This window comes from Typopeltis vanoorti, chromosome 10 (genome assembly GCF_054136105.1).
Source record: "Typopeltis vanoorti isolate ZY-2024b chromosome 10, IOZ_Tvanoo_1.0, whole genome shotgun sequence".
NCBI classification, from domain to species: Eukaryota; Metazoa; Arthropoda; class Arachnida; order Uropygi; family Thelyphonidae; genus Typopeltis; species Typopeltis vanoorti.
The window spans coordinates 122,088,754-122,113,825 of record NC_143558.1 but is presented as its reverse complement, the minus strand read 5'-3'; the positions used below and the strand labels follow the sequence as shown (position 1 = coordinate 122,113,825).

General features: G+C 37.4%; 1 protein-coding gene across 1 annotated transcript in view; it reads left to right on the top strand.

Annotated features, from left to right (window-relative positions):
- LOC150102751 (disheveled-associated activator of morphogenesis 1-like) overlaps positions 1 to 25,072 on the top strand; it is a 527,894-nt gene that overhangs the window by 384,788 nt on the left and 118,034 nt on the right. The window contains exon 16 of the mRNA XM_090398621.1: positions 15,498 to 15,605. Within this exon, the coding sequence (XP_090254747.1) occupies positions 15,498 to 15,605 (108 nt within the window). The remainder of the gene's footprint in view (positions 1 to 15,497; positions 15,606 to 25,072) is intronic.

The window sequence follows — 25,072 nt, the reverse complement described above, 5'->3', positions numbered from 1 at the left end:
TCCAGTTGCCACTTTGCTCTGTGTATCGCTCCACTCAACCGTGCGATTTCACTACTTGCATCTATCTCACCATTTTCATTATCATTTAAATCATCCATTCGTTCTGTATTTCTACCTTCATTTACACTTTCAATGACGCTCTCACACCTATCTGGTACTACCTCGCAATTCCTTATCACATCACTATTTTATATATTCTGATTTTCTTTAACGATATCACTCTCGCCACCCAAAACATGCTTTAGATCCTCATTCTCCTTACACTCTCTGCACATATTAACTCCACTATCACCATCTAACTAGACTCCAGCCGCTCTTCGCAAAGCATACATCTCAGACAGCACATTGCATAAACTCTTTTATATCAAAACTCTTAAACAAACATGGCGACCTGCCGGCCATTTTTTTTTAATCGGTGCCATATGGACGCTATCTTATCTTAAAAATAATAATTAAAATAACACAGAAAACACAGAAAAATTGCACAGACACACTAAGAAACGAAAAGCAAACAATACTACGTAAAATTGCCAATGATAACATAAAATACTACTGATCTTTTCAGGCGCTCTCGACAAGCCAACGATCATATCAGTGCAACATATTATACTGTATATTTTGTAAGAGTTTTTTTTGTACATATACCGAATCTAAAGAAATATGCCTTGATTCATCCCATAAAAACAGCCTTAGCTACAATCTTTTTGATGCACACATTGCCAATGTCCAGTACTGGCGCTCTCGTGATAACTCACGCATGTAGTCAACTTCAATGACGCTCTCACACACGCATGCCTTGTGGTACACTGTCAAGTGCCTTTGTAAAATTAAAAAAAAAAAAATGGCAGAATATGCCTTTCCCTCATCAACTGCTTTTGTCACTTTATTATAAAAGGCAACCATATTACTAAAGCAAAAGTACCCCTTAACAAATCCATGTTGACTCTCAAAGATAACATTACCGTCATCTGCCCAATGCTGTATATGATCCCTCAATAATTTCTCCAAGATCTTAATAACTACTGATGAAACACAAACTGGATGTGTCTAATTATAAGCCAGTTTGTGTTTCATCAGTAGTTGGTAAGGAAGGAAGGTAAGATAGTGCAATTAAGAAAGTCTGGCTTTCATTGAAAAGCCAGGTCAACAGAGCTGTTAGTTCTTTAGCACATTCTCTCAAAACCCATGGTGAAATCCCATCCAGTCCCATTGCTTTTTTTGACATTCAGAGTACTCAGTATTTGAAACACACTCTCTTATTGCACTTCTAAACCTCGAACCTACCATATCCCTCTAGTATTAAAACCTACTGTTGGATTCTGAATGAAGAGAAATTTAAATTATTAATACTCTCCTCAGAATCCAACATAATCCACCATGGCAAGCTACATTTGTAAATATTATTTAATGTAAATCACTTGTTTATAATTTAATATTCATATAACTACCTTTAATTTTATCTAATATTTAATTATTTAATCAAGAATATATGTATTAATAGTAGAAAAACTCTGTGTTAAAATATTATCAAGCTATTTAGCTTATTTCTATGTTAATATAGAATTTATATTTGATAATTTAACTGTGCATTAATTGAAATGTAAATATTCTTTGTTTATTCCTATTTGTAGAAGTTTAACGTTATGCAATACCTCAATTTTATTATGTTTTGTTTTGTTGTCATGGAGACGTAAGTGAGCAAGCACGTTTTGGAACACCACGTGAGGAGGTTTATTGAAAAGAGGTTTAGAAAGAAATCACGAGAATAATTTAGGCGGGAAGAACAGATATATAAGCGATGAACGCTGAAATTATTAATTAAAAGGGGAGATTAGATGAATTAAGAGAGAGAGAGAAAGGAGAGGATTGGCATTAGGTTGGAACTGGAGCATTCGGCATTCGGGAATCAATCACAGTGTGATAATAGCGAGTCAGCAAGTCACTCAAGCAGCTAATAAAGTCTACTAGTCGAGAAGCAGTTAGCTAATAAGTTGTAGAATAACAATTATAGCTACGGAAATCAGCTGAGAGACTATTAATTAGACTAGTGATTTTTGAGTTGAGATTCAATTTCAGAGGCGACCTGTCAAGGACACACAGAATCTTGAAATAAAGCATCGAGTAACTAGAGAATAGTAGAGGCTGTAAAATTAATTGAATGCCGGAAGAGTGAACAACTGTGCATATAAAACCTCAAGTTAAGGAATTATTGTGTGTTGCCTTATTTCATGAGTGATCAGTAGTACTTTATGCAACAACGTTTGTTTATGTGTATTGTGACCGATGATTAATTCAGTTATTGCTTAGAAGAATTATTTTAATGAGTGCCATATACTGTTTAAGTGTTTACAGTTATAAAAAGTGTTTGCGTATAAGTAAGTGAAGAAAAAAGATTATCGGTAAGATTATTCCAACCATTAATATTCCTATACAGAGAAGTGTGAGAGTTTCATCCTAGAATTTCTTTATACTAACAATAACTATTGAGGAAGTTAGCTAAAGTGTAAATTTAAAAGTGTTTGTTTGTGAAGAAGTGTTACTGCAATTTTTGTCGTATTTGGAACTTAAGGAACTGTAAGAAGACTGTATTAAAGAGATAACAGAATTACCATTGTATGAGTTGTATGATTGAATTTATCTGAGGAGTTAAAATGTTTGTGATATCTTAATTACTGATTTGAATTTAAGTGTAAAATTTATGATTCTAAAATTAAATGTTTGTTTTTGTTAATCTAAAGTTGTGTTTTGCCTGAATCTCTTTTACTGCACCATTCATAAAATATTCGAACCAAGGCAGGAGAGATAATTAAGTTAAATATACTCGGCCAGTATATATAATAACAACATATAAAGGAAGGGTAGTTGAGGGTTAGTTTATCTTCAATTCTTGAACTAATTCAGATGTAAAGTGGCGCAGTCTTTAAATATAGATTTTCTTTATATTTGAATTAGAAATCAAATTACAACCTATCAATTAGTTAAGAACATCGTAATAGTAATCATGTCGGATCCAAAGTATAGATTAAGAAGAAGTAGAATCCAACACTACTTCTCAAGGATGAAAAACCCCAACAAAGTGTTCATTGAACAACTCTACTACATCCTTTGCACCAGTCACTCTATTCTCACTTTTATCTAACAATGTCATTCTTCCACAATCATTTCTTTTCCTACTGGTCACATAGTGAAAAAATTCCTTAGAATTTTCTTTGGATATCAAGGTCAATCTCTTCTCATATTCCAGTTTTGCCTTCCCTACCATACAAGTCACTCTCCTTACCTGAGACTTATATCTTCATGCATCTGCTGTCCACCCATTCCTCTCCTTATATCTCTTCCATAACCTCTTTTTTACCTGCAGTTCCTCTTTGATAATGTTTGTCATCCACTTTACACCAAATTGTGTTCTCTTCTTCACTCACAATATACAGCTTGTTATCGCTGATAATAAATATTCCTTCACAAGTTCCCAAACACTGATGACATATCACCCTTCCAATTCCCCCCTTCATGGAAATGAATTGATATTTAAGACTATTATAATCACCTGCCTTATAATTCCACATACGTTCCTGTCTCTTTGATACTCCTGCATGTCTATTCATCTTCCAAATCAAAACCACATGGTCACTCTCTTCAACTGGGGGAAGAGACAACATCTCAGTTATAATCAGCTCTTTTAATGCTTATGATGCCAAATCTAAAAACTCTTGAACCTTTTGTTCCTTCTACTGTATGTTGCCTAAGACATCTGTCCTTCAAGAATTCCATAAATTCCATTCCCTTATTACTATATGCAGTTTCCTCTTCCCAATTTATACTATAGTATTTAAAATCTCCCATAACGACCATTCTTCTTGCACTTGCCAAGCTCAATTACTTTATCATCTATACTTCTCTTCACCATCTATACCCCCCACTAAATATCTTGTCATACCCATCTCTACCTCACATCATGTACTTTCAAAACCATTAGTGCTACTGCCCTCCAAATTCTCCACTCTGAGAGGATGTTTTATAACATCCTCTCATATTGTAAGCAGTACTCCACCACTGCATTTTCTCTTCCTATCCTGTCAAAAAATGCTATACCCTCCTACTTCTATTTGTGTCAGTATATCATCTTTCATCATCCACGTCTCAGAGATCCCAATAATATTTGGATGGGCTGATGCTATCAGCACCACCAATTCATCTCTTTTATTCTGGATACTCCTGGCATTAGTATAAAGATTCAAGGCATTGTCACTGTTTTTATACCTATCGTTATCCCCTCCAGACTCCACTGGATTCGGCATTACCTGATGTATTTCCCCCTTTTTCAAGTACCTATTCCCACAAGAGGTCACTTCTGCCACCATCTATCATGATAATTCTAGTTTCCTTGCATTGGCACAATGACTTGTTCAGAGATGCCCATTCCCTTCCTCATTGAAATGCAATACATCATCTCGCATCTTGGAGGGCATCCATATTCCAAGCCTCTCTCTTTCAACATATTCTTGCTATTATACAATTCATTACTGATGCTCTGATCTGCAGCTCTGCATTATCATACCTGGGAAACACACACACTATTTCCCCCTCTCAGTCTTCTTCTGCGTGCACATACCATATCTTTATGTTCCTGAAGATGGCAACGTGATGTTGCCGAAATATAGAAGTTATTCGTTAAAGTTACCTTTAATTAATATACTTTATATGCGTTGTTAATTCCGTAAACTAATTACCAGCCTTGCTACTAGAATTATGATCATCCACGGAGATTCCATTGCATGAAAGGCCCGTCAATACGGCAAAATGAGGTTGAAGATATCCAGACAACTAAATCATTTGACGTTCCTAAAACGCTGCCGGGATAACAAGGTAATCCCTAATTGTGTTAAATTGAAGCACCGTTTTACTTCACAGAAAGCTCTGCGCATTTATAATCGCACTAGCTTCGCCCTGTTAAGAGAACAAATTACTGCAACGCGTGTTCTCCTTGCCAACGAAAACAAAACCTTACGGGTGCTAGAGGAAGAGCTTTCAAATACACTCAGCCATGATCTTTGGACGATACTTTATGACGTCTCATGTGCATCAGCAAGAAAAGAATTCGAAAAAATACGAAAACCTGATAAAGAATTCTACTTCCTTACCACAGCCACCACTCAACACTGTAGTCAACCTCTCGTCGGTAGTTTTAAAGCCTGAAGCACTCACCGCATTTGCATGTGGTCACAATTTCACCCTAGCTTCTAAAAGAATACCTGCTGAGGAAATCATGATCCAAATAGAACGTGGGATTCGCAACCTTCCTAACCATATTGCCAACAACGTCAGACTGGATGTAGTCGGTGTTCTCACTAAAGCCAAACCTCCAAAAACCAACTTATCCAAAGATGAATATGCAGCCCTACAAGAAATGAAGAATAACAAAAAAATAGTAATCACCAAAGCAGATAAGGGAAACGCCACTGAGGTGCTAAATCAAACAGACTACAAAAGTAAGCTTAATGCTTTAGTACTAGACCGTACTACTTACCTCCCTATTGAATATAATCCTATCAGCTCTCAGATTAGAACTCTCCACAGACTCCTTAAGAAAGTCACTTCTTGGCCTGTGGAAGTCACTAACAAACTAAAACCTTATAACTCTAGACCCCCCCCCCCCGATTATATGGACTCCCAAAAATATATAAACAAAATGTGTTATTACGCCCCATAGTGGATGGCATTCATTCCCCCACATATAAATTAGCCAAACATTTAGCCACAACGCTCACACACTATACTGGCAACACACCATTACACATAAAAAAACTCAGCCCACTTTAAAGCCAGTATAGAAAACCTCTCGCTCCAACACACTGACATAATGGTCAGTTTTGATGTCTACTCCCTATTCACTAATGTCCCACTCAAAGAAACCCTAGAGCTCATCCAAGCCAAGTTTCCTCCCAATATCTCAGCCCTATTTCAGTTCACAACGAACTCAGGCTATTTCGTTTGGCAAGGAAAGTTCTACAAACAGATAGAGGGGACAGCCATGGGTTCACCACTTTCCCCACTCTTGGCCAATTTCTTTATGGAGACTTTTGAAGAGAAAGCCTTAAACTCTGCCCCACAAAAACCCACCATTTGGCTTCGTTACGTGGATGATTTGTTCGCTATTTGGCTACATGGCTCAGACTCACTCCACTCCTTCCTAACACACTTAAACAACCAACACCCCAGAGTCCAGTTCACCTTAGAAAAAAGAGGAAAACAACACCCTCCCCTTCCTACACACTTTAATCACACGCCAGCTTGATGGATCTTTGGTTTTCTCTGTTTACAGAAAACCCACCCATACTGGCAGATACATTCACCAGCAATCCCCCCCCCACACACACACACAACACTATGGGGTTATAAAACACTATATAACAGGGCAAAATTAATCTGCTCAGATGACAAGGCCCTAACTACTGAACTAAACCACATCCTCAACACTTCCTTAGCCAATGGCTAAAACCCCAAAAAAATCCAAAAAATACTAAAACCAGTAACCCCCCCCCCCCACAATAAAGATTACACCAAATCTATCACCATCCCCTACATCCAGGGCACCTCTGAGAAAATAACCAACATCCTCAGAAAATATGACCTGTTACAGGTCCTGTTACAGACCATATAAAAAGTTGGCATCCCTTATCCGCTCTACCAAAGACCAACCACTTCCCCTAGACCTACCTGGTGTATACCAGGTCCCTTGCAGCTGCAAATTGTCCTACTTTGGCCAAACAGGCAGAACAACAAATATCAGGATTTCAGAACACAAAGACTACATCCAGTTTCACCAGTACAGCCGCTCTGGCTTGGCAGACCATGCCTTAGATACCATAGAATTCGTTGGAAGAAAACAAAAATAATACACCACAGTAAGCTTAAATACGAAAGATTATTCAAGGAATCTTCAGCAGCTCTAAAAAACGTTCCTAACCCTCAATAAATTTGGGTGCATGAAACTACCCCAAATTTGGGAGACTTACATTATGAGAACTTCAGCCTAACTGCCAAGACAACCAAATTAGCCTGCCAGAGGGCACCATTAGGACTTTAGGAACAGTATTAGTTTCTTACTTTCTTCCTCATTTGCTTTTGTTAGTGCTTGCGTACACGTACCATATCTTATGTTCCTGAAGATTGCCGAAATATAGAAGTTATTCATTAAAGTTACCTTTAATTAATATACTTTATATGCGTTGTTAATTCCGTAAACTAATTACCAGTTATGTATGACCAACGTATAAGCCTTGCTACTAGAATCCTATCAATTAACACTCCAAGATCCCTAGCCTCATCAGTTTCTTCTAGCCTAATACACCAATATAATACAACATTGGATCTCTAATCATGCCGAAGTGATGATTTTATATTTACTGCCACCCATTTTCCCATGCCCACAATTCCAGCCATTCAATTTATTCTGCAAGTACTGCACATCAGCAGCATTCCTGATTACCTTGCCTCTCTTTGCATCATCAGCTGTATGTCGCTTGTCAAATCCTTCCCAATATCATTAATGTATAGATTGAATAACAGTGGAGCAAGCCCTGATCTTTGTGGTACACCACTTGTTACCTTAAACCTTACAAACTCAGATCTCCCATATACCACTTTTTATATCTGTCAGTCAGCAATCCTCTTATCCATGATAATATTGTATAACCCAAACCCATTTTCTCCAATTTATGCAACAGTCTTCCATGCTGTATTCAGTCAAAAGCCTTAGCAAAATCCAAAAGTATCATGGTGTATCCATTCCCTTTGTCTAGTTCAATGGTAACATTGATATAGAATGTGAGCAAGTTGCTAAAACATTACCTTCCCTTAGTAAACCCATGTTGTTCATTGTGAAGTAGAGATTCACTGTCAACCCATTTCTGAATGCGGGCCCTAACCAATTTTTCCAAAATCTTCACCATCACTCCCGAGATACTAATCGGTCGATAGTTGGATATATTGGTCTTTACACCACCCTTGTGCAATTGAATTACCATACATTCCTTCCATTCCTGCAGAATCGTCCCTCTTCTGAGACTCATATTAAACATCCTGGTCAAAGGAATGGCCAGTTCAGCTGAACACTCTTTTAGCGCGCGTGCTGATGAATATCAGCACGCGCGCTAAAAGTTGAGAGTTTCTATTGCTGAATTCTTATTCAGTTTGTGTAACAGCTCTAATACCTCGGCCCTCGTGTACCTGCGTTTCTTCATCTAGTGAAGAGGTAACAGTGAGCTCAATGTTGCATTCACCAGGTTGATAGCTTTTAATGAAATGGGCATTCATTAACTGAACAACCTCTTGTGCATCTGTAACCCTCATGCCATCTGGGTTTAGAAGAGTTCTTCCTTCATATTCATTCTTTCTTTTACTTGCAGCATATCAATAGAATTCTTGTGGGTTGTCTTCAGCATGCAGAGCCAGTTTCTTTTCATAATCAGACTTTGCTTTCTGTACAACATTTGTGACTATTCTAGCCTGTTGCTTATAATGTTCATAATGGACGTCATCCTTATGCAAACAATATTCCTTCCACGTCGTCCTTTTCTTACGAATCTCTTGCTTAATAAGATTACACACTCATTTGACTCCTACTCTATTTATTCTTCGAACTCTAAGGACACATTCTGATATCGAATCATTTAAGCATTGTTTAAATGCTTCTCATGCACTGTCGATACTCTTTCCATCCTGCAACTGACCCCATTCCACTGAACTCAGTATACTCCTCAGGTGGTCATAATTTCCTGCTTTGTAGTTCAGCATGTAACCTTTTCTGAATGGAACATTCATAAACTTAGTGACTTCCCAAGCAAGTACCGCATGATCACTGTCACCAACTGGAGGCAGAATAGTTACTTCTTTAACTGAAACACCCTCTGACACTATAATCAAATCTAACACTCTCTGACCTATAGTTCCTTCTGTCACATGCTACTTGAGGAAGTTGTCCTGCACAACAGCACAATAAATGCAATTTTTCTTCTCATGAGACTCTGCTGCTACCCAATCTATATATTTGAATAATTAAAGTCTCCCATTATGATTACTCTTTTCGTGCTCATCTTTTCAATTTGGTGATGCATTTCTTCATCACTAGCAACCGATCCACCAGGTCTGTAATAACACCCCACTATGTAATTTGTCTTGTTAGATTCCACCTCACACCAGATGGCTTCAAACTCACTGCCAAATGAAATATTGTTACTACTACAATCATAGGTCTCAACTCTAACTGGATTTAAGTCATCTGATATCATTAGCAGCATGCCCCCTCCTCTCTTATCCTCTGTATCCTTCCTAAAAATACTGTACCCATGACACTCGATACCAGTTAGTAGGTCTGATTCTGATAGCCAGATCTCACTAATACCTACAATCTGAGGTCGTAACATATTGACTAAGGCGACAAACTTTACCCCTTTTTTTTTCTGATACTCCTAGCAGTCGTGTACAGACATAATAATCTACCTGAATGTTCTTTTGTATACTCTTGTTCGTAGTCTGCTTAACACAGTTGGACAACTTGCAGATCTCTATTCTTCTCTAATGCCTTACACATGTAGACATCTTTGCACACATATGATGGGTCTGAACCGAACGAACACAAATCTGAAATCGTTCTCAAATTTCTCAGGATTCTATCGTGCACACCACAGATCAGCAAGTCTCCATACATCACACCTCTTACCACTCTATTTCTTCCTTGCTCACCTGCATTCCTCACTCTCTGTCTCTCCTAACACTTTCTATCTTTCTTCCGCTACTTACCTGTTGTCCTCTCATCTCTCCATCATTGGTTCCATTACTCTCTCTCATTTTTCTCATTCTCTCTCTTTTACTGGTTCTCCTATTCTCTCCTCTTCTATCATTCTCATAATACTCTCTCACTCCTACTCTGATTTGCTTTGCATTCACTATTTCTTGCTGCCTAATCTCTTCATTCACACTTCTCAACTGATTCCCGAGACATTCCACTTCCTCTTTCAGGACATCTCTCTCTCTCTCTCTCTCTCTCTCTCTGCAAGCTACCTACACTTGCTCGCCATTCATCTTCTCATGGAACACCATCTTCAAAAACTTCACAATGTTTCAAACTTACCATACTCCCTACTTTTTTTTTTTTCCATTCACATTCCTCATTATCCTCACCCTCGATCATGCTACTCATCTCTCTCTCTCGGTCGGTTGGTATTTTCCCGTTTCTGATAAAATGTGGCCAAGGTCGGTTATACTAATCTCTAAATCACAAAGTTCTTCCCATTTTCTACATTTTCTGCATATATGCACTCCCCAGTCTCTCACCTGCCACATACCTGTCGGGATGCATAGATGCTGCAAGCACTGAAATACTACATGTATTCCCATATTTGGCTCATACCTGTTACCACCCTGACTGGACTCCTAGTAGTATCGGACCTTTCTGGAAGAAGTTCTGCCAGATTTACTGAACAACGTTCCATTGACTGCGTTAGCAGATGTGGTTCCAACACAATGGGGCTCCAGGCCATTTTGGCATTTCTGTGCATCAGTATTTGGACAGGTCCTTTGGGGCTCGATGGATTGGGCGTGGTGGACCCGTTGCATGCTCCCACACACACACACTCACCTGATTTATCGAGCATTGATTTCTTTCTGTGGGGGACTCTTAAAGCCATGGTATACGAAATGCCTGTTGCCTCTGACATGGACCTCATGGCAAGAATCGCCATCACCGCTGCTAATATCCGGGAAACTCCAGGTATTTGCGAAAATGTACGGCAATCAATGCATCATCAGTGTCAGGCATGCATCAGTGCTAATGGTAGTAACTTTGAGCACCTGATGTGAAACCATATTATGTATCCAACTACTATTAAACTGTTCAGTTATGCCTAATAAAGTTTTTTACACTACTTACTGCCTTGTGCTATTTCTGTATTTTCGTGTCCCTGTTCGTACCTACCGGTGCTACTTCCGGTCATGCTTTCCTATGTGAATATGGTTGATTTTGATGTTCTCTACCTCCCCTCAAAGTTTGAACGTGGAATTTTGAACCACCCTGTATAATATTGCAGTATATATATATATATAAAGGAAACTAGTGAGTTGGATATCCCACTGGATGTCAGATAGGTATCAGCAAGTTAGGTATAGAGAAGATATCATTCTGAAAGAGGAAGGTAGCCAGCAAAGAACCACAGCAGTTTGTTTTGGGGCTATTATGTTAACTTATATGTAATGATATTGCAACAGGCTTAAATGGAGATACTGCAGTTGTTTGTAGATGGTGCAAAGTTGGGAAAAGTTATGAGAAGTAGAGCAGATGTTGTGGCCTTGCAGGAGGAGCTGAATAGACTGTATGTGAGTGGGCAAATGATTGGAGCTATCAGTTTAATATTGCAGATTGCAAGGTCTTGAAATTTGGTAGGCAGGGTTGGAATGTAGAGTATACAATTAATGGAGAAATTTTGAAGGAAGTGGAGAAGATATGAGTGATGTTGGACAGAGATTCTAAGTTTCAGAGTCATGCTGCTAAAAATGTGAGAACATCATAATGATTATGGCAATGATGAAAGAGGACATTGATATGCAAAGCAAATGATTATGGTTGTTCCATTGTACAAAGCCCTGATCAGGCCATACATGGATTACTGTGCAGATCTGGTGTTTTGATTTTCACAAGGATGAAGTTATCTGAGGACATCCTAAAGAGGGTTCAATCAAGAACGATTCACTAAGTCAGTGTAGTCTATGAAATATGGTATATGAAGACAAACTGAGGAAATGCAATTCGGAGAGCCTTGTGAATTGAAAGAAGAGAGGGGATGAGGAATTGTATAGATTAAAGTGGAAAAGATTTTTCAGAGAGTCAAGAGACGTAAGGGTAGAACAAGAGACCATCCCTGGAAGCTGTATAAGGAGGGTGGGAATAAAGGAGTAAGGAGAAGGTTCTTTACACGGTGAGTGCTTGGTGAGTAAAATTTCACATAACAATCACTCTCGTTAGAGTTGTTGTAGTGTGGAATGCATTACCTGAGAGTGGATGGTAAGTGGAATTCATTGTCTGAGAATGTGGAAACTAAATGTCTTTAAGGCACAGTTAGCCATTCACAGGTGCTTAGTAGGGTTTCTCCCTCCAAGAAATTCAGGGATTTCCTCCTGCAGGATAGGCATACTAGCTAAAGAATACACACAATTAACAAAAAAAAGGAAAAAAAAACCAAGGAAGTATATAGTGTAGTTAGATATGAAATTATTTCATAATATTAAATTTATCAGTGCTTAATTTCTAAGCATTTTCCTGAATAATTCTGTTACAAAGGATCCAGGTTTTCTAATATCTGATCAAGTAGGGCACACATTTGAAATTGAAATCAGCTAACCATGGGATCTGTTAAACAACTGGATGGATGACCATGAGCATATCAGGGCAGAGTCTTGATGAACCTACAACACTTTGTTGCTCGTCTTAACAACATTCATTCTCACATTAAGTTCACTGCTGAAATGGCAACAGATCTTTGCCTTTTTTAGAAATTCTCCTGGATGTCTCTGAACAAAATAAACTTTTCTATAAACTATTCAGCTCATAGAAAACCAACATGCACAGGAAGATATCTCCATGCATAGTCTTCCAAACATATTGCTATAATAATAATAAAAATTAAAAAAAAAATGGTTGATAGCATTCTAAAGTAGCCTCCCAAAAGTAGAAATAGACAGAAAAAATAACAACAGAAGAGCAGTGTTCCATCAGAACCCCATTCCGTCAAGGATGCTGCATCAACAGGGAATAAAAGTTGCATTCTTCCCACTAAACAAGATCTGAAATTTTTCTTTGACCTCTGAATTCTCCTCATTCTACCTTCAAAAAACCAGGAGTGTACAAAATCAGTTACTTGTGGAAATTGCTGTATTGGAGAAATTGGAGAGAGAGATATATACATATGTCAGAGCATATCAAGGACATGGAGAAAAAAAAGAAAGCTTTAATCAAGATTGACATAGAACATACAACAGATACAAAACATAAAGCACTATGCCAGCATACAAAAATGGTCTAAATTGACTAAATTTCTTCATCAGAACATTCAAAGAGTCATTAAAATTTAAACTACATAAATGCAATAAGCAGCAAAGTGTGATCCTACATCAGGTTTGGTCATCTTTCATGAAAAACCTGATGTATGCAGATCATCAGATGCTCTTCTCATCATGTAACTATTCATCATGATACAACATGATACATTATGAGTCCTAAGTATTCTCTTCATTGTTAGTCTTTTTTTTTTTGTTTTATAATAAATTTAGTTCAATCCTTTATCCAAGTGTAAGCAAACCAAGTTTTGCACCTGAAGTATCTTCAGGACTGAGGCAACTCATGGTAAAGGTGGACCAAGCTTTCATCACTCCTTGTCTTAGTATCTCCCATAATGCAAAGCACATCTCCTTACAGACATGTACAATGCTATGCATTAAGGGAAGAGTCACTACCCAGACCAGTTTCGACCTTTATTGAGGTCTCACCAGTGGGAGCCAAACCCAGAGGTGGTGATACTATGTTGGAAGCAATGAAGAAGTCATCATATTTATCTATATGAGTTTCCAAAAGGTGTCTCACCTTATTATTAAAATTTTAATCATAAGGTGAGACACCTTTTGGTGTCTAAATCCAGAGTAATTTAATAATAAGGTGAGACACCTTTTGGCAACTCGTATAGGTAAATATGACTCTTCTCCATTGCTTCCACCTTAGTATCACCACCTCTGGGTCTGGCTCCCACTGACGAGACCTCAATAAAGGTCAAAACTGGTCTGGGACATGTATAATGCATAGCATTATACATATCCGCAAGGAGATGTGTTTTGCATTACGGGAGATACTAAAACAAGGAGTGATGAGAGCTTGGTCCACCTTTACCACGAGTTGCCTCAGTCCTGAAGATACTTCAGCTGCAAGCTTTGCTTACACTGGGATAAAGGATTAAACTAATTTATTACTAACTAACCATGTGGGGGGAAAAAAAATTCCAACATTTTTTTTGTTTCGTTTTTCAAATATTCTGTTTATGTTTTAACTTAATTTATTTGCCACTTAACTCAATTATGTATTTTTTTTAATTCATGAAGAAGTGCACTATACTGTTCACAAATCTAGTAGACATTCATATTCAATAAAATTTGACAATGAACATCTTACATGTGCAATTTATGTAGATTTAAAAAGCAGAAACATTGTTTCTGTTCATATTTAGGTCACCTCAACATATTACTTGAAGCCATATTTAAATATTTTAGACATAATAGATTTCAGTCTGTTGCAGTGAATTAATTAATTATTCTTTATTGCAAGTTTGACAATCCATAACAGTTTCATTTAAATTCTGTCTGTTTTACTGTCGTGTGCAGACCCACGCTGTACCTACCATTCTTTTGAAACTATTTCCTATGGAATAGAATAGTTAATCCTTATTCCTGAGGTTTTTTATGTCTATATACTGTGTGTGTGTGTGTGTTTTGCTAGCTGGTTTGTGTGCGAGATGATAAATCCCAGTTCCAGGAAAAAAAACCAAAAAAAACCTTCCATCTCTGTATGAGTCTGACTAACTGAACTTCAACTGGAAAACCCTGATAAAGGTTCTCTGCATCCTAGAAAGGATTCAAACTTAGGTATTTTCAACCAAAGGACATCACCAAAGCTGAATGAGCTACACAAACTTGTCATTTAAATCAGATTAAGTTAAAATCATTTACTAAATAAATATATTTAGTAAGTGATTTTATGCCTGCATGAATATATGTTCATGCCCCTTGTAACTATCTGCAATTTTCTTATTAAGCCAGAGAATTTTCTGTTATCATGAGATGAAACTCTTCATAATTCTGAAGTAATTGATACTGTTTTTTTCTGTTCGTAGTGTGATCAGACAACTCTTGAAATACAGAAATGAGTAGAAAGAAGCATTTATATAATGATAGGTTAAAAAAAAAAAAAAAGTTTTGCATATATGATAAACAAATTTCTTTTATGTACAAGGGGTTCTGGAAAGTTCTGATATACAACTAGAACAAAAATTAATTTTATGTCTTCTTATATATCCTAAAAGGAAAAAAAAAACTGATTACAATTTTATGAAACATTGGGCTGAAGGATTTTAAGATATGTTCTTTCTTGTGGTTATATCAGTTGCTTGAATATCATTTTTGTTGTGGGTGTTTATCAGAACTTTCCAGATTCCCCCCCCCCCTCGTATGTATATCCACGTGCTATGTAGCATTATATTATTTAAAGTAGATATAAATATTAAATGATTACTAGATTACGGGATAATAAAAAAAGTTTTTTTAACACGGTTGTAAATTCCATAAAATTTTTAAAATGAATGCTGATCACCGTGTAACCCTAAAAGAAAGGAAAATGATTACTAGCATTGTAAGTTGAATTCAAAGAGAAGTAATTCTTGTTTTTTCTCCCTTCTCCACAGAACAGAGTGGAAGGAACTTTGTGGGCAGACATTGATGAATCGAAACTTTATAGGGACATTGACCTTGGAGAATTCGATAAAACATTCTCTGCTTATCAAAAGCAACAGGTGTGTGTTTTGTCATTTCAAATTGCTTGTAGTCAATATTAATAGTTATCCTGATTAGCAAGACTCAAATTAAACTAAATTTGCCTCAGCTCAAACTTTTATGAAATACAAAACATCTTGAGGAAAGTCTTCTTTTAATAATTATAAATTAATTTAATGTTATATAGAACGATGTGAAGTGTGTGAGGGTGACATCTACATAGACACAAAGTATAAAATTATGCTAATTTATTGTTTTTATGTAAATCTCACACACATGTATTACAGGTTGTAATAATGCACTAATAATAACACTAAGGATGGGCTAAAAGTTTATATTTTATTATTATTTTACATATTTTTATTTATTTTGTACTTTTTATATCACTTCAAGACTCTTAAATAGGTAGGCTCCTCACATTTGGTAATGAAAATCATTACCAAATGTGAGGTAAAACATTCAGAAACTTTGAACTAAAAACATTCAGAAACATATATGCCCATGGCACTACTTTTGTCTAAACCAGCAGCTTGTTAGTTGGAGAACAGAAACATAACCACTCAGCCAGTAAAGGCTGACATTATTATTATTACTACTTCTACTACTACTACATGAAATTATTTTCCATGTTTCAAGACGGTTCAACTTTATTATTATTATCATGTGATATCTCTAAGGAGACCAGGGCCTCATTATGGAAAGGTACTCTACTCTACTGTACACAACCCACCATCTTCCTTACTTAATCTTTCAACTAATACTACTACCATCAACACACAATACCATTTACTGCCTAAGAAGGGTGGCTAGTATAGTAAGAAAAGCTAAATCAGATTATGAGAGATAATTAGCTAATTAAGCTAAAGTAATCCAAATTTTTTTTTTATTATTATGTTATGAATTAAAGTGACCATACCACCCGAGCAGCAGCAGCATCTCCATTAACAGTATTTCTTTGTTTGTAAATTGAGTGTATTTGCCTGTATGTGAAAAGCCTGGGTTTCTGGGAGAATATGAATCATCTAACTAATCTATTTGTTTTCATCAGAATATCTACACTACAGAAGAATAACATTACTTGAAGCAGCAACATGGTTTAAGAATCTACAAGAAAATAATGCCAACAGTGCATCAGAAGTGGTCAGGGAATGTTTGAGAGAAGCAGCAACAGCATACTGAGGGTTAGGAGGATGAACCAAGTAGGGATTAAGTGAATGAGTATGAATATAAAGCAGGAGCTGCAGAAAAAGAAAACATTGTGGAGGGAATATTAAAAAAAAAGGTGATTAGCATACTCATGAGCAGTAAAATGTGCAGGTAAGAAGGGTGGCTAGTATAGTAAGAAAAGCTATATCAGATTATGAGAGATAATTAGCTAATCAAGCTAAAGTAATCCAATTTTTTTTTTATTATTATGTTATGAATTAAAGTGACCATACCACCTGAGATTTGCTCTGCTAATCTCAGGTGGTATGTACTTAAGCAGAACGGGAGAGGAAAGATTAGTAAAACAAGTGTTCTCTGCAAGGTTGGAAGGGAAAAGATCCAGAGGAAGAACAAGATATAGGTGGATTATGATAATATTGGAGTCTTGACAGGTAACAGACTGATTTGGAGGAAAATTGTAGATAGAAAGTTAGTAATGATGTAAATTTTTCATGTAGTACTATCATATCCTGTACACCCCTTGAGGGTATATATATCAGGAATTTGATGATGATTAATTAAAGTTATGGAAAGGTAACTTTAATCACTTCTGATAATAAGAAGGTGACAGAAGCAGAAGATATATTATTATTATGTGACACCTCCAGGGAGTCCAAAGACTCATTGAGGTAGAGTGTGCCAACAGCATCGAATGATTGACCCTCTTCCAACTACTAGCCGCACTCAAACTTACTTAACTTTTTGCAAGCCATTAGTAGCAGAGGCTCTACCAATCGACCAACCTTTGCTGGCTTGAGTTACTAAGTGATCACTTGAATTGAAGGGTGTATCATATATGTCGAGATTTTGCAGTTGCACAGAGACTGATGTGACAACTGAGGTAGATGAACTGCAGGTGCTCTGCATATTGAGACATATCGATGTGAATAAAGCAGTCAGACTGGATGGCATTTCAGCCCAAGCATATGCAAGAAAATTGGCAACTCTGATAAAGTTGTTTAATCTAAGTCTCAGCTCTGGCAAGGTTCAAAGAAAATGGAAAGAGGGTAAGATAAGATAGTTCCATTATAAAAAAAAAAAGCGGTTTCAGGACAGAAGTAGCAAATTACAGACCTATTAGTATCTCAGGAGTGAAAATTAATCTATTGGAAAAGTTGATTAAAGATAAAATCCAGGAATGTGCAGATAGGAATATGATACTGTACAGGGGATAGATAGGCTTTGAAAAAGGTAGGTCTTCAATTGGTAATTTACTCACATTTTATAATAGAGTGACAGCTGAGCTAGATAAGGAAATGGCTATAACATGATACTGCTGGACTTTGACTGCATGAAAAACTATTACAAAAGTTGAAGCAAATGGGAATGGATATAAACTGGTGCCATAGATCGGGGGGGGGGGGGTGATCGACAATAGAGTATATGACAGAGTGGAATCAAGGAGAATGAGTGATTAGTGGAGTGTCTTAAAAGTTCTGAATTAGGGTCACTACTCTTTAATTTGTATATTAAGGATATGGAAATGATTTAAGGAGAGGATATTCAGTTCATTGCTGATGCTGCAAAACTGGTGGGGGGGGGGGACAATAATTGATAAAGATGGTGTAGATACTTAAATATAAAGAGCCAATAGGCTTCATTTCGGCGATTTAAACATTATTTAAATTAAGGGAATATTAAATCCCATATTGTTTTAAAACCGAATAAGAAACTCAAAGAATCAGAGAGTTTCATGGCGAATATACAGGGTGTCCCAAAATTCACGGAAGAAGTAATTTTGATAGAAAACACAGGTTTTTAATTAAAAATTGTAATTTCTTATTGATTCATAAAGTATACAGTATAGGGTTATGCATGGAATAGCATATCGGGTAAATGGCCTCCACAGCTTTGCTAGCACATATGCACTCTTTTGTTGAAATTTTCCATGACCGTTTTGCATAAATGTGGATGAATTTCGTTGATTCAGCGCTCAATTTCCTCCTTCAAGGCGTGGGTTTGTTGGCATAAACCTTAGACTTCAAAAAACCCCAAAGAAAAAAGTCCAAGCGTTAAGTCACATGATCTGGGCGGCCAATCCTGTTCACCAAAACGGGAAATTACATGACCAGGAAATGACTCATGCAGTAATTGAATTGTTTCTTGGGCTGTGTGGCATGTGGCACCGTCTTGTTGAAACCACATGTCTTCCACATCCATGTCTTGCAATTTAGGCACAAAAAACTGGATTATCATGTCGCGATGGCAAGCATGATAATCCATGGTAATCCGCACCAAACAGTGACACGTTGTGGATGCATTTGTTTCTCAACAATCTTGTGGATTTTCTGAACCCCAAATGCGACAATTTTGTCAATTAACGAAGCCCTCAAGATGAAAATGAGCCTAATCGCTGAAGATGATTTTGTTCGAAAAATAAGCATCCACTTGTTGTTGTTCCATAATCCATTCAACGAACTCTCTTCGCTGTGTGTGGTCAGTAGGCTTCAGTTCTTGAGTCAATTGAACTTTGTAAGCATCTTTATGCTTACGTGAATCTTTCATGAGAATACGAAAGATTCACATAAGAATCTTTCGTATTCTCATGAAAATAGAGAGCTTCTCGAAATGCCCAATTCAAGACCACGGTGCCGAACTGATGTTCCATGACTTCAGCAACACTCTCACAAACTGCTTCGATGTTTTCTGTTGAACGACTTGTTGAAGGATGGCCAGAGTGTATAAGATCACTAATTGATCCAGTTTCCTTGAATTTTTTAATTAATCTTTTAACAGTTGATGAAGTTAAATCACTATTCCGACCATATTTTGTACGAAAATTGCGAACTGTAGCTGCCAAACCTTCATCATTTTTAAAACATTGCTCAACAATGAAAATGCGTTGTTCTTTCGTGTAGCGCTCCATTTTTAATAACCCTGAACCGTCAGCTGTCACGCTGTCTCTTTTTTCTCGTTATCAACATTTTACAATACAAATGGCACTAAATTTAAATCTTGCATGAATTTTGGGACACCCTGTAGTAAACTATAAAAATATCGGCGATTACTAGCGTGAGCTAATGCAAGTAGTCCTAGTACGTAGTACAATACCAGGCAACTCGCAGCAAAGGTGGTAAAGTTCTGATCGCTATTCTTGGTATTTTCCATAATGTAAAAACACATTTCCTAGGAAATGTATGCTGTTATTACATTATGGCAGGAGGTCACTACCCAGACTGGTTTCAGCCTATATTTGGCATGAAACTCTCTGATTCCAATCTTTGAGTGTCTTATTCGGTTTTAAAACAATGTGGGATTTAATATCCCCTTAATTTAAATAATGGTGTAGATATTATTATTATTAAACAAGACCTCATGGATTCAAAGACTCATCTAGGAGGTCCTTTTATCTCACACACATCTCATCATACCGGGTCTTAAACACATTCAAACTCCTTGCAGACACCACACTCTCAGGCAAGGCATTCCAATCATTCACAACTCTGCAAGAAAAAAACCTGCCTCTCACTCCCCTACTCACACCCTCTTTATACAGTTTCCAGGGATGACCTCTGGTTCTCCCCTGATCTCCCACTATTCTCTGTAGAACTTCTCCACCATTGATCCTATAACAACCCCTTACCAACTTGTAGGTCTCTATCATATCTCCCCTCTTCCTTCTCTCCACTAGACTCTGCAAATTACATCTTTTCAATCTTTCCTCATACTCAACATTCCAGAGGTCAGAAACTACCTTAGTCAGTCGCCTTTGGACCCTTTCCAACATCTCTTCATCCTTCTGAAAACCATGTGACCAAATCTGGGCACAATAGTCCATGTGTGGCCTAATCAAAGCCTTATACAATGGAACAAGAATCTCCCTACTTCTACACGTCAGTGTCCTCCTCATCATTCCCAGAAGTCTTTGTGTTGTCTTCACAATTTTGGCGATGTGTCCCCTAAATTTTAGATCCTTATCCACTATCACTCCCAGATCTCTTATTTCCTCTACTTCCAACAATATATTCTCACCAAGCATAAATTCTGCATCCCATCTTTGTTTTCCAAATTTTAAAACCTTACATTTTGCAACATTGAACTCACATCCCCATTTGCTTGCCCAATCACTCAATTTATTCAAGTCTTCTTGTAAGGCCACAACATCTTCATTACTCTTTATGGTTCGTCCCAACTTTGCATCATCTGCAAACAACTGAATATCTCCATCCAAATCTTCGCCAATATCATTAATATACAAGTTAAATAGTAATGGCCCTAAAACATATCCCTGAGGCACTACACTAGTGACTTTCCTTTTCCTGGATATTGCACCCCCATACACAACTTGTTGATACCTATCAGATAGCCAGTCTCCAATCCAATGCACTAATCTAATATCCAACCCCATCTGCTCTAGTTTGACTGTCAACTTATCATGAGGTACTCTATCAAAAGCTTTTGCGAAATCCAAGTATATTACTGTGTATCCTTCTCCTCTGTCCAAGGAAGCAGTCACTTTATTGTAATAAGTAAGTAGATTACTAAAACACGACCTCCCTTTAGCAAATCCATGCTGTCCATCAAAGATTATACCACTGTTGTCAACCCAACTCTGGATCCTAGTTCTCACAAGCTTCTCCAACAACTTAACCACAACACCTGACACACAGATAGGCCTATAGTTTGATGCTTGAGTTCGATCACCTCCTTTATGAAGTGGCACAATCTTGCCCTCCTTCCACTCTTTAGGGACTTGACCAAGTGCAAGACTCGTATTAAAAAAATATGTCAAGGCAGGTGTCAACTCTCTGGCACATTCCTTCAGAATACGCGGTGATATATTATCAAGTCCCACAGCCTTATTTACATCTAGTTTACTCAACTCCCCAAACACCTCTTGCTCACTTACAGTCAGTCTCTCCTCCCCATCATCAACTGCTCTTAATCTCTCCATGAAGTCACATTCACAAGATTGAAAGATCGTTATGAACTGCTCATTAAGTATCTCCACCACACATTCTGCAACAGCTGTCTTTATACCATTTCCTCCAATCAATGTCATCCTTCCATAATCATTCTTTCTTTTGCTGGCTACATATCGAAAGAACTCCCTAGGATTCTTCTTTTTAGCTTCATTAGCTAACTGCTGTTCATACCTCTCTTTAGCTTCTCTCACCAGCCAAGTCACTCTCCTTGCCTGGTCTTTGTAGACCTCATGAAATTGGTTACTTCCACTTCTCTTATGCTGCCTCCACAATGCCCTTTTTCTCTGTATTGCATGCTTAATCTCTTTATTCATCCATCTCACACCTACCTTATTTAACCTTCTCACCCGTGGTATACATTTAGACATTGCATCCACTAAATATTTTTTGAAAATCCCCCAAGCTGCATTGATCTCTTTTCCAGCTAACTCCTCATTCCATGCTACACCTGCAAGCTGTCTCCTGAGCTCTTCATAATCACCCCCCCCCCCCTTATAGTTCCACATATACCCTTTTTTCACAGGGGTCCTTGCACTGCTGGCAACCACCCAAGTAATCACCTCATGGTCACTTTCACCAATTGCTGGATGATTTGATACCTCATTGATAATTACATCCTCCGATGAGATGACCAAATCCAAGACCCTTAATCCTCTTGTGCCCTCTGTTACATACTGTCTGAGGTAGTTATCCCTCAAAAACTCAAGCTAACTCCTCATTCCATGCTACACCTGCAAGCTGTCTCCTGAGCTCTTCATAATCACCCCCCTTGTAGTTCCACATATACCCTTTTTTCACAGGGGTCATTGCACTGCTGGCAACCACCCAAGTAATCACCTCATGTTCACTTTCACCAATTGCTGGATGATTTGATACCTCATTGATAATTACATCCTCCGATGAGATGACCAAATCCAAGACCCTTAATCCTCTTGTGCCCTCTGTTACATACTGTCTGAGGTAGTTATCCCTCAAAAACTCAAGAAACTCATTTTCTTTACTTCCAGTTGCTATCTCTTCATTCCAGTCTATATTGCCATAATTAAAATCACCCATAATGATCACCCTTTTCTTATTTGCTTGGCTTATTTGACTATACATTTCACTATCACCACCATCCACATTACCAGGTCTATAACAACATCCCACCAAGTATTTGATTCTATTCACCTCTATCTCACACCATACTGCCTCAAAACCACTGGCCCCATTTCCCTCTTGCATCTCTACCTTGTATGGACATAACTCTTTCTCTATCATCAATAGCACTCCCCCTCCCTTTTTACCCCTTCTATCCTCACGAAACACATCATACCTTTCCATCTCTATTCCTGTCAGGATGTCATCCTCATCTAACCATGTCTCACTTATTCCGACAATCTCTGGGTGCACAGACGCAATTAGTGCAACCATTTCATCCGCCTTGTTTCTTATACTTCTAGCATTGGTATACAAACACAATAACTCATTTCCGGATCTACAGCTAGTTCCACTGATACCACTCACTCGATGTGATCTCTCCATGCTGGACTGGGGCCAAATCCAAGTATATTACTGTGTATCCTTCTCCTCTGTCCAAGGAAGCAGTCACTTTATTGTAATAAGTAAGTAGATTACTAAAACACGACCTCCCTTTAGCAAATCCATGCTGTCTTGCAGCATGATATCTTGCAGAATGATTTCAATAAACTGGCATTGTGGGTAAAGGATAATAATCATCAATTTAATAAATTTGCAAAATGTAAGGTTATGCGCTTTTGCAGTTGAAAAAGTTTCATACTGTGTATCATTGACTCCATAGCAGGAAATTGATGAGGCTAGGAACTTGGGGGTAATGGTGAACAGAGAGTTGAAGTATACTGAAGTAGAGAGCATACTGAAAAAGTTGGTAAAATAGCTCAAAGGATTACTTGGATGTTGAAAAACAAATAAATATATAAAGGTTATTATCCCTAAGGCTATGATTCAGCTGCAACTTGACTACTGTGCTCAGATTTGGTCACCTGGGTTTCTGGGGGTCAGGAGGTGGTGGAAAGGATCCAGAGATAAGCAACTAAGCTAGTGACAGGTCTAAAGAATGCTCCCTATGATGACAGATTGAAGGTGTGTGTATGTGTGTATGGGTTGCAAAGTTTAGTTATAGGTGGAAAAGAGGGGACATTATAGAAACTAATAAGTGACTAAATGTGTTCTATAAGATTGACACAAAAGAAATTTTTCAATATTTCCTGGAAGTTATGTAAGAGTGTAGTTAGTAAGGAGTGTATTATTTGCTTAGAAAGTGGTGAATGAAGTTAATGGATTGCCAGAAATAGTCGTGAGTGCCTTACCAGTGAATGAATTTAAGCAGAGGTGTGGTAGCTATTGTGCGCAAAGGTTAGTGTGGATCTCCTGTGATGAGTCTTCTAACTCCATGAAGATACCCATATGATAATAATTATTATTAATAATAATAATATTATTATTATTATTATAATTGTCGACAAATATTTTGTCACACATTAAGTGAGAGGTATATACTTTTTATGCTGGATGACTTGTGCTTCACTATTATAGCTTAAAAAGCTCTTATAAATGTTACTTACTTCTCATCTTTGATTTAATGGAATGAAGATCATTACCCAGAGGTTTAATAATCCAATATTTCATCTCTGTCACAGACACATTATTGGGAATACAATATAAGAAGTGTAATAACATGCAAAAAATACACTATAGAGTATGAAAGATAATGTGGAATAAGTGGATGACTGAAAGCCTAAAGTCTTATGGGAGATGTCCTCTGTGAGTCCTTGTAAGTAGCCTTAGATATTAGGTGGGAAATCTGAGAATTAATGTTTCCGAAATCATGGAAGTTTTAGACAACTGTATTTATTGAGGTTTGGTGGGTTTTCAAATCCGCTTCTGAATCTAAAAGTCTTTCATGTTAGATATCAGTGAAGACTGACAGAAATACAGTAATTTTCCTCTCCATTTGATTCTATGTACAAAACATAGTTAATAGACCTGAATGACCATAGTTTTGGTATCAGACATTCTTATGTTCAACAAGACGTGCTGTCAGATCCTCTACATAATACGACAAGTTGCAAGAACATAGAACCTTGTATACCTGGAATTGAGAGAGAGAGAGAGAGAGATGACCTGTATGAGAGTAGATAAAAGCAGATAAGGTTTGAAATCAGTGTAGAGATTATATTTCTTTAAAGAGTAAAAGCATCACTATAATGTGTATGTTGAGAGGGGCTATGCAAAGGAGGAACGAATAAGTATTTTAGCTACCAGATATGAAGGGGCAAGGAATAAAGGAAGTTCAGCTGTCAGGAAAACTTGGTTGGAACAAAAGTCAGTAGCTT